Below are 11,746 nucleotides of genomic sequence, written 5' to 3'. Positions count from 1 at the left end.
CAGACAACATCAGACACAATCTCCACTCTGTCCTTACTCTTTCAGAGTACCAACTTTTGATCACCTCTGCAATCCCTCACCAGGAGTGGGACGTTGAACCTCCTTGCTTGAGGAGCTCTCAATTTGCCTCAACTGTTTATTCTGCGTACTCTTTCTGAGTCTGGGTCTGAGGAGATCACAAGCACAAGGGACGACCCAGGAACAACACAACTGGTGAGCCATTGGTCGCGGAGTGTGCTGCATTTCAATATGCAAGGAGGATACTGGCAAGGTTTTGATTCAGTGTAGTGTTCTGCTGAGTTTGCATGCAGTGCATTCTTTAGACCCAGACAAACATTTTCGCCAGGCTGGGTGGTACGGTGCAGGTGTAATTTCACTTTCAGGAGTGATTGAAACTGCTTTGCAACAAACTGCAGTCCATTGGCACTCACTAAGTGTTCTGGAACACCAGTCCTTAGGAAGAGGTTTCTCAACACATCGGCAGTGTGCGAGGCTGTAGTGGAGGCAATTGGGGACACATCTGGTCACTTTACAGCTGCAGTCACGACCAAGGAATTTGTGCCCATGACAAACTCCGCATGAATCCTCTGCCGAGGTAATGCAGGCCCCTCCCAGGGATGGAGAGGCGCTGCTGTTGGCATCTTCTGGATGTTTTGGCACCCCGAACAGTGCATGGCAAACTGCTTGATCTGCTGGTTGATCCCAGGCCACCAGGTCAAAGCTTCGAGCCAACTCTTTGTTTCTGACCACGCCTAGAAGACTGGCACGTAGCTCCCCCAACACCTCAGTTCTCACCGTGGATGGTTCGAAGACTCTCTATCCCCACTCAAGTCAAGCCCCAAACAGGACAAGTCCATCCCGGCACTGTTAAAAATGTGGAACTGGAATTTCTGCTCCACATTCTGGGTTGCAAGACAGACATAGTGTGGGGTCTCTTCTGGTTTCCCTTTGGATCATCTCTAGCGTGATAGGGAGAGTCCTGGTTTACACGAGGGAGAATGTGTCAAGAGGGGCGTCCCCTTTTGTCAATTTTTCAGGCATTTTGTTTTCCCAAGGGTGGACTGGAGTGCAATTGCAACACTTAGGCAAAGTTTGGATAGGTGGGTGGGAGGGATGGGTATAGAGGACAGTGGTTCCAGCAGGGCTTGGTTCAGCATGGACTAGATGGGCCGAGGCACCTGTCCCTGCACAGCAGTGCTCAATGACTCGCTGTGGCTGAGGCTGGTGTTCTCAGAGGGACCTGGGTTGCTCTCTGCTGAGGGCCGGTCGGAGAAGGGGTAGACCTCATGTCGCAACTTGCTGACGAAACAAGGCATCTGCTTCTTGCACCCATAGGCACCCTTGGACTCAAACCACAGGGCAACCAGGCGGTTCACATGAGTCATGATTCTCAGCAGCTCCCAGTGTTTCTGATCGCCATGCAGCAGATCGCACAGCGTCTGCAGGAATGCAGATCCGGATGCACGCAGGAAGGAGCCGTAGTCTGTAGCAGTGGCAGAGGGCGGAGATGGAAATTGTAAAACATTTAAAGGTTTTCCACATGTACATCGAAACATCAAACCTGAAATGCATCATTACTGTCAACACTCCAAACAGGTTACATGATCGAAATCTCAGCAGGGTAACTGATGCTTCCCCTCTCCCATCTATCTCAACATCTGCCTCCAAACTTGCCTCATGCATTTTATCTTTCTCCCAATTCCGGCATCCATCTGAACCTCTTCAGACCCACATCCGTCTGAACCACTCCAAACTCCATCTGAACCCCTCCAGACCCTCATCCATCTGAACCCCTCCAGACCCTCACCCAACTGAACCCCTCCAGATTCTGATCCATCTGGACCCCTCCTGACCCCTCCTGACCCCTATCCATCTGAACCACTCCAGACCCCTATCCATCTGAACTCCTCCAGACCCTCATCCATCTGAATGCCTCCAGACCCTCATCCATCTGAACCCCTCCTGCCCCCCATCCATCTGAACCCATCCAGACCCTCATCCAACTGAACCCCTCCGGACCCCCATCCATCCCTCTGAACCCCTCCAGACCCTCATCCATCTGAACCCCTCCAGATCCTCATGCATCTGAACCCCTCCAGACCCTCACCCAACTGAACCCCTCCAGATTCTGATCCATCTGGACCCCTCCAGACCCCTATCCATCTGAACCACTCCAGACCCCTATCCATCTGAACTCCTCCAGACCCTCATCCATCTGAATGCCTCCAGACCCTCATCCATCTGAATGCCTCCAGACCCTCATCCATCTGAACCCCTCCTGCCCCCCATCCATCTGAACCCCTCCAGACCCTCATCCAACTGAACCCCTCCAGCCCCCATCCATCAATCTAAACCCCCCAGATCCTCATGCATCTAAATCCCTCCAGACCCTCATCCAACTGAACCCCTCCAGACCGCCATCCATCCATCTGAACCCATCCAGACCCTCATCCACCTGAACCCCTCCAGACCCTCATCCAACTGAACCTCTCCAGACCCCCATCCATCTGAACCCCTCCAGACCCCCATCCATCTATCTGAACCCCTCCAGACCCCCATCCATCTGAACCTCTCCAGACCCTTATCCATCTAAACCCCTCCAGACCCCTACCCATCCATCTAAACCCCTCCAGACCCTCATCCATCTGAATGCCTCCAGACCCTCATCCATCTGAACCGCTCCAGGCCCCCATCCATCCATCTGAACCCCTCCAGACCCTCATCCATCTGAACCCCTCCTGCCCCCCATCCATCTGAACCCCTCCTGCCCCCCATCCATCTGAACCCCTCCAGATCCTCATGCATCTGAACCCCTCCAGACACTCACCCAACTGAACCCCTCCAGATTCTGATCCATCTGAACCCCTCCAGACCCTCATCCACCTGAACCCCACGGTACCCCCATCCATCCATTTGAACCCCTCCAGACCTCCATCCATCCATCTGAACCCATCCAGACCCTCATCCATCTGAACCCCTCCAGACCCTCATCCAACAGAACTCCTCCAGACCCCTACCCATCCATCTGAAACCCTCCAGACCCCTACCCATCTGAACCACTCCAGACCCCATCCATCTGAACTCCTCCAGACCCTCATCCATCTGAACCCCTCCAGACCCCTACCCATCTGAAGCACTCCAGACCCCATCGATCTGAACTCCTCCAGACCCTCATCCATCTGAACCCCTCCAGACCCCATCCATCTGAACCCCTCCAGACCCCCATCCATCTGAACCCCTCCAGACCCTCATCCATCTGAATGCCTGCAGACCCTCATCCATCTGAACCCCTCAGCTCCCCATCCATCTGAACCCCTCCAGACCCTCATCCATCCAACTGAATCTCTCCAGAGCCCCATCCATCTGAACCCATCCACCATCCAGACCCTCATCCAACTGAACCCCTCCAGCCCCCATCCATCCATCTGAACCCCTCCAGATCCTCATGCATCTAAATCCCTCCAGACCCTCATCCATCTGAACCCCTCCAGATCCTGATCCATCTGAACCCCTCCAGACCCTCATCCAACTAAACCCCTCCAGACCCCCATCCATCCATTTGAACCCCTCCAGACCCCCATTCATCCATCTGAACCCATCCAGACCCTCATCCATCTGAACTCCTCCAAACCCTCATCCAACTGAACCTCTCCAGACCCCCATCCATCTGAACCCCTCCAGACCCCCATCCATCTGAACCTCTCCAGACCCTTATCCATCTAAACCCCTCTAGACCCCTACCCATCCATCTGAACCCCTCCAGACTCTTATACATCTGAACCCCTCTAGATCCCTACCCATCCATCTGAACCCCTCCAGACCCTCATCCATCTGAACCCCTCCAGACCCCCATCCATCTGAACCCCCCACACCGCCATCCATCTGAACCCCTCCAAACTCCCTATCCATCCATGCGAATCCCTCCAAACCCCTATATTTCCATATGAACCCCTCCAGCTCCCCATCCATCTGAACCCCCAACACAGCCATCCATCTGAACCCCTCCAAACTCCCTATCCATCCATGTGAATCCCTCCAAACCCCTATCTTTCCATCGGAACCCCTCCAGACCCCAGCCATCCATCTGAACCCCTCCAGACCCTCATCCATCTGGACTCCTCCAGACCCTCATCCAACTGAACACCTTCAGACCCTCATTCAACTGAACCCCTCCAGACCCCCATCCATCCATCTGAACCACGCTAGACCCCCATCCATCTGAACTCCTCCAGACCCTCATCCATCCATCTGAACCCCTCCAGACACCCATCCATCCATCTGAACCCCTCCAGACCCCGATCCATCCATCTGAACCCCTCCAGACCCTCATCTAACTGAACACCTCCAGACCCTCATCCATCTGAACCCCTCCAGACCCTCATCCATCTGAACCCCTCCAGACCCTCATCCAACTGAACCCCTCCAGACCCTCATCCATCTGAACCCCTCCAGACTCCTGTCCATCTATCTGAACCCCTCCAGACCCCCATCCATCTGAACCACTCCAGACCCCTACCCATCTGACCCCCTCCAAACCCCTACCCATCCAACTGAACCCCTCCAGACCCCCACCCATCTGAACTGCTTCAGATCCCTACCCATCTGAACTGCTCCCAACCCCCATCCATCTGAACCCTTCCAAACCCCCTTCCATCTGAACCCTTCCAGACCCCCATCCATCTGAACCCCTCCAGACCCCATCCATCTGAACCCCTCCGGACCCCCATCCATCTGAACCCCTCCAGACCCTCATCCATCTGAATGCCTCCAGACCCTCATCCATCTAAACCGCTCCAGACCACCATCCATCCATCTGAACCCCTCCAGACCCTCATCCATCTGAACCCCTCCAGCCCCCCATCCATCTGAACCCCGCCAGACCCTCATCCATCCAACTGAACCTCTCCGGAACCCCATCCATCTGAACCCATCCAGACCCTCATCCAACTGAACCCCTCCAGACCACCATCCATCCATCTGAACCCCTCCAGACCCTCATCCATCTGAACCCCTCCGGACCCCCATCCATCTGAACTCCTCCAGACCTTCATCCATCTGAATGCCTCCAGACCCTCATCCATCTAAACCGCTCCAGACCACCATCCATCCATCTGAACCCCTCCAGACCCTCATCCATCTGAACCCCTCCAGCCCCCCATCCATCTGAACCCCGCCAGACCCTCATCCATCGAACTGAACCTCTCTGGAACCCCATCCATCTGAACCCATCCAGACCCTCATCCAACTGAACCCCTCCAGACCGCCATCCATCCATCTGAACCCCTCCAGACCCTCATCCATCTGAACCCCTCCAGACCCTCATCCAACTGAACCCCTCCAGACCCCCATCCATCCATCTGAACCCCTCCAGACCCCCATCCATCTATCTGAACCCATCCACACCCTCATCCATCTGAACCCCTCCAGACCCTCATCCAACTAAACACCTCCAGACCCCTACCCATCCATTTGAAACCCTGCAGACCTCTACCCATCTGAACCACTCCAGACCCCATCCATCTGAACTCCTCCAGACCCTGATCCATCTGAACTCCTCCAGACCCCTACCCATCTGAACCAATCCAGACCCCATCCATCTGAACTCCTCCAGACCCTCATCCATCTGAACCCCTCCAGATCCTCATGCATCTAAATCCCTCCAGACCCTCATCCAACTGAACCCCTCCAGACCGCCATCCATCCATCTGAACCCCTCCAGACCCTCATCCATCTGAACCCCTCCAGATCCTGATCCATCTGAACCCCTCCAGACCCTCATCCAACTGAACCCCTCCAGACCCCCATCCATCCATCTGAACCCATCCAGACCCTCATCCATCTGAACCCCTCCAGACCCCCATCCATCTATCTGAACCTCTCCAGATCCACATCCATCTGAACCCCTCCAGACCCTTATCCATCTGAACCCCTCTAGACCCCTACCCATCAATCTGAACTCCTCCAGACCCCTACCCATCCATCTGATCCCCTCCAGACTCTTATCCATCTGAGCCCCTCTAGATCCCTACCCATCAATATGAACTCCTCCAGACCCTCATCCATCTGAACCCCTCCAGACCCCCATCCATCTGAACCCCCCACACCGCCATCCATCTGAACCCCTACAAACTCCCTATCCATTCATGCGAATCCCTCCAAACCCCTATATTTCCATCTAAACCCCTCCTGACCCCATCCATCTGAACCCCCCACACCGCCATCCATCTGAACCCCTCCAAACTCCCTATCCATCCACGTGAATCCCTCCAAACCCCTATCTTAACATCTGAACCCCTCCAGACCCCATCCATCCATCTGAACCCCTCCAGACCCTCATCCATCTGGACCCCTCCAGACCCTCATCCTACTGAACACCTTCAGACCCTCATTCAACCAAACCCCTCCAGACCCCCATCCATCCATCTGAACAACGCCAGACCCCCATCCATCTGAACTCCTCCAGACCCTCATCCATCTGAACCTCTCCAGACCTTCATCCAACTGAATCCCTTCAGACCCTCGTCCAACTGAACCCCTCCAGACCCTCATCCATCCAACTGAACCTCTCCAGAGCCCCATCCATCTGAACCCATCCAGACCCTCTCCAACTGAACCCCTCCTGACCCCAACCATCCATCTGCAGCCCTCTAGACACTCATCCATCTGAACCTCTCCAGACCTTCATCCAACTGAATCCCTTCAGACCCTCGTCCAACTGAACCCCTCCAGACCCTCATCCATCCAACTGAACCTCTCCAGAGCCCCATCCATCTGAACCCATCCAGACCCTCTCCAACTGAACCCCTCCTGACCCCAACCATCCATCTGCAGCCCTCTAGACACTCATCCATCTGAACCCCTCCAGATCCTCATGCGTCTGAACCCCTCCAGACCCTCATCCAACTGAACCCCTCCAGACCGCCATCCATCCATCTGAACCCCTCCAGACCCTCATCCATCTGAACCCCTCCAGATCCTGATCCATCTAAACCCCTCCAGACCCTCATCCATATGAACCCCTCCAGATCTCTACCCATCCATCTGAACCCCTCCAGACCCCTACTCATCCAACTGAACCCCTCCAGACCCCCATCCAACTGAACCCCTCTAGACCCCCATCCATCTGAACCCCTCCAGACCCCTACCCATCTGAACCACTCCAGACCCCATCCATCTGAACCCCTCCAGACCCTCATCCAACTGAACCCCTCCAGATTCTGATCCATCTGAACCCCTCCAGACCCTCATCCAACTGAACCCCTCGGGACCCCTACCCATCCATCTGAAACCCTCCAGACCCCTACCCATCTGAACCACTCCAAACCCCATCCATCTGAACTCCTCCAGACCCTCATCCATCTGAACCCGTCCAGACCCCGACCCATCTGAACCACTCCAGACCCCCATCCATCTGAACTCCGCCAGACCCTCATCCATCTGAATGCCTCCAGACCCGCATCCATCTGAACCCCTCCTGCCCCCCATACATCTGAACCCCTCCAGAACCTCACCCAACTGAACCCCTCCAGATTCTGATCCATCTGAACCCCTCCAGACCCTCATCCACCTGAACCCCTCTGGACCACCATCCATCCATTTGAACCCCTCCAGACCCCCATCCATCCATCTGAACCCATCCAGACCCTCATCCATCTGAACCCCTCCAGACCCTCATCCAACTGAACTCCTCCAGACCCCTACCCATCCATCTGAACCCCTCCAGACCCCTACCCATCCATCTGAACTCCTCCAGACCCTCATCCATCTGAACCCCTCCAGACCCCATCCAACTGAAGCTCTCCAGAGCCCCATCCATCTGAACCCATCCAGACGCTCATCCAACTGAACCCCTCCAGCCCCCATCCATCCATCTGAACCCCTCCAGATCCTCATGCATCTAAATCCCTCCAGACCCTCATCCAACTGAACCCCTCCAGACCGCCATCCATCTGAACCCATCCAGAACCTCATCCATCTGAACCCCTCCAAACCCTCATCCAACTGAACCTCTCCAGACCCCCATCCATCTGAACCCATCCAGAACCTCATCCATCTGAATCCCTCCAAACCCTCATCCAACTGAACCTCTCCAGACCCCCATCCATCTGAACCCCTCCAGATCGCCATTGATCTATCTGAACCCCTCCAGATCCCCATCCATCTGAACCTCTCCAGACCCTTATCCATCTAAACCCCTCTAGACCCATACCCATCCATCTGAACCCCTCCAGACTCTTATCCATCTGAACCCCTCTAGATCCCTACACATCCATCTGAACTCCTCCAGACCCTCATCCATCTGAACCCCTCCAGACCCCCATCCATCTGAACCCCCCACACCGCCATCCAACTGAACCCCTCCAAACTCCCTATCCATCCATGCAAATCCCTCCAAACCCGTATATTTCCATCTGAACCCCTCCAGCCCCCCATCCATCTGAACCCCCCCACACAGCAATCCATCTGAACCCCTCCAAACTCCCTATCCATCCATGTGAATCCCTCCAAACCCCTATCTTTCCATCGAAACCCTTCCAGACCCCATCCATCCATCTGAACCCCTCCAGACCCTCATCCATCTGGACCCCCCAGATCCCTACCCATCCATCTGAACCCCTCCAGACCCTCATCCAACTGAACCCCTCCAGACCCCAATGCATCCATCTGAACCCCTCCAGACCCTCATCCATCTGAACAACTCCAGACCCTCATCCATCCAACGGAACCTCCCCAGATCCCCATCCATCTGAACCCCTCCAGACCCTCATCCATCTAAACCCCTCCAGCCCCCCATCCATCTGAACCCCCCACACCACCATCCATCTGAACCCCTCCAAACTCCCTATCCATCCATGTGAATTCCTCCAAACCCCTATCTTTCCACCTAAACCCCTCCAGACCCCATTCATCCATCTGAACACCTCCAGACCCTCATCCATCTGGATTCCTCCAGACCCTCATCCAACTGAACACCGTCAGACCCTCACCCAACTGAACCCCTCCAGACCCTCATCCATCCAACCGAACCTCTCCAGAGCCCCATCCATCTGAACCCATCCAGACCCTCATCCAACTGAACCCCTTCTGACCCCAACCATCCATCTGCACCCCTCTAGACCCTCATCCATCTGAAACCCTCCAGACCCTCATCCATCCAACTGAACCTCTCCAGAGCCCCATCCATCTGAACCCATCCAGACCCTCATCCAACTGAACCCCTTCTGACCCCAACCATCCATCTGCACCCCTCTAGACCCTCATCCATCTGAACCCCTCCAGATCCTCAAGCATCTGAACCCCTCCAGACCCTCATCCAACTGAACCCCTCCAGACTGCCATCCATCCATCTCAACCCCTGCAGACCCCTACTCATCTGAACCACTCCAGACCCCATCCATCTGAACTCCTCCAGACTCTCACCCATCTGAATGCCTCCAGACCCCCATCCATCCATTCGAACCCCTCCAGACCCTCATCCATCTGAACCCTCCTACCCCCCATCCATCTGAACCCCTCCAGATCCTCATGCATCTGAACACCTGCAGACCCTCATCCAACTGAACCCCTCCAGATACTGATCCATCTGAACCCCTACAGACCCTCATCCACCTGAACCCCTCGGGATCCCCATCCATCCATTTGAACCCCTCCCGACCCTCATCCATCCATCTGAACCCATCCAGACCCTCATCCATCTGAACCCCTCCAGACCCTCATCCAAGTGAACTCCTCCAGACCCCAACCCATCCATCTGAAACCCTCCAGACCCTCATCCATCTGAACCCCTCCAGACCCCATCTATCTGAACCCCTCCAGACCCCCATCCATCTGAACCCATCCAGACCCTCATCCACCTGAATGCCTCCAGACTCTCATCCATCTGAATCCCTCCAGCCCCCCATCCATCTGAACCCCTCCAAACCCTCATCCATCCAACTGAAGCTCTCCAGAGCCCCATCCATCTGAACCCATCCAGACCCTCATCCAACTGAACCTCTCCAGACCCCCATCCATCTGAACCCCTCCAGACCTCCATCCATCTATCTGAACCCCTCAAGACCCCCATCCATCTGAACCCCTCCAGACCCTCATCCATCTGGACCCCTCCAGATCCGTACCCATCCATCTGAACCCCTCCAGACCCTCATCCAACTGAACCCCTCCAGACCCCAATCCATCCATCTGAACCCTTCCAGACCCTCATCCATCTGAACGACTCCAGACCCTCATCCATCCAACGGAACCTCCCCAAATCCCCATCCATCTGAACTCCTCCAGACCCTCATCCATTTAAACCCCTCCAGACCCCCATCCATCTGAACCCCCCACACCGCCATCCATCTGAACCCCTCCAGACCCCCATCCATCTGAACCCCCCACACCGCCATCCATCTGAACCCCTCCAAACTCCCTATCCATCCATGCGAATCCCTCCAAACCCCTATATTTCCATCTGAACCACTCCAGCCCCCATCCATCTGAACCCCCCACACAGCCATCCATCTCAACCCCTCCAAACTCCCTACCCATCTGAATCCCTCCAGATCCTCATCCAACTGAACCCCTCTAGACCCTCACCCAACTGAAACCCTCCAGACCCCCATCCATCCATCTGAACCCCTCCACACCCTCATCCATCTGAACCACTCCAGATCCTCATCCATCCAACTGAACCTCTCCAGACCCTCATCCATCTGAACCCATCCAGACCCTCATCAAAACGAACCCCTCCAGACCGCCATCCATCCATCTGAACCCCTCCAGACCCTCATCCTTCTGAACCCCTCCAGATCCTGATGCATCTGAACCCCTCCAGACTCTCATCCATGTGAACCCCTCCAGATCCCTGCCCATCCATCTAAACCCCTCCAGACCCCTACTCATCCAACTGAACCCCTCCAGACCCCCATCCAACTGAACCCCTCCAGACCCCCATCCATCTAAACCCCTCCAGACCCCTACCCATCCATCTGAACCCCTCCAGACCCTCATCCATCTGAACTCCTCCAGACCCCTACCCATCTGAACCACTCCAAACCCCCATCCACCTGAACTCCTCCAGACCCTCATCCATCTGAACCCCTCCAGACCCCTACCCAACTAAACCATTCCAGACCCCATCCATCTGAACTCCTCCAGACCCTCATCCATCTGAACCCCTCCAGACCCCATCCATCTGAACCCCTCCGGACCCCCATCCATCTGAATCCCTCCAGACCATCATCCATCTGAATGCCTCCAGACCCCTACCCATCTGAACCACTGCAGACCCCATCCATCTGAACTCCACCAGACCCTCATCCATCTGAACCCCTCCAGACCCCATCCATCTGAACCCCTCCAGACCCCCATCCATCTGAACCCCTCCAGACCCTCATCCATCTGAATGCCTCCAGACCCTCATCCATCTGAACCGCTCCAGACCCCCATCCATCCATCTGAACCCCTCCAGACCCTCATCCATCTGAACCCCTCCAGACCCTCATCCATCTGAACCCATCCAGACCCTCATCCAACTGAACCCCTCCGGACCCCCATCCATCCATCTGAACACCTCCAGACCCTCATCCATCTGAACCCCTCCAGATCCTCATGCATCTGAACCCCTCCAGACACTCACCCAACTGAACCCCTCCAGATTCTGATCCATCTGAACCACTCCAGACCCTCATCCACCTGAACCCCTTGGGACCCCCATCCATCCATTTGAACCCCTCCAGACCCCCATCCATCCATCTGAACCCAT

The 11,746-nt window shown here is 55.4% G+C and overlaps 1 protein-coding gene across 1 annotated transcript in view; it reads right to left on the bottom strand.

Annotated features, from left to right (window-relative positions):
• Nucleotides 1–921: 921 nt before the first annotated feature.
• LOC140192847 (caspase-3-like) overlaps nt 922–11,746 on the bottom strand; it is a 94,228-nt gene continuing 83,403 nt past the window's right edge. Inside the window, exon 4 of the mRNA XM_072250333.1 lies at nt 922–1,483. Within this exon, the coding sequence (XP_072106434.1) occupies nt 1,161–1,483 (323 nt within the window). The 3' untranslated portion in view covers nt 922–1,160. The remainder of the gene's footprint in view (nt 1,484–11,746) is intronic.

The sequence above is a fragment of the Mobula birostris genome, unplaced genomic scaffold, assembly GCF_030028105.1.
Source record: "Mobula birostris isolate sMobBir1 unplaced genomic scaffold, sMobBir1.hap1 scaffold_282, whole genome shotgun sequence".
In the NCBI taxonomy this organism is placed as follows: domain Eukaryota; kingdom Metazoa; phylum Chordata; class Chondrichthyes; order Myliobatiformes; family Myliobatidae; genus Mobula; species Mobula birostris.
The sequence above is the reverse complement of the archived record's forward strand: the minus strand, read 5'-3'. Positions and strand labels throughout refer to the sequence as shown.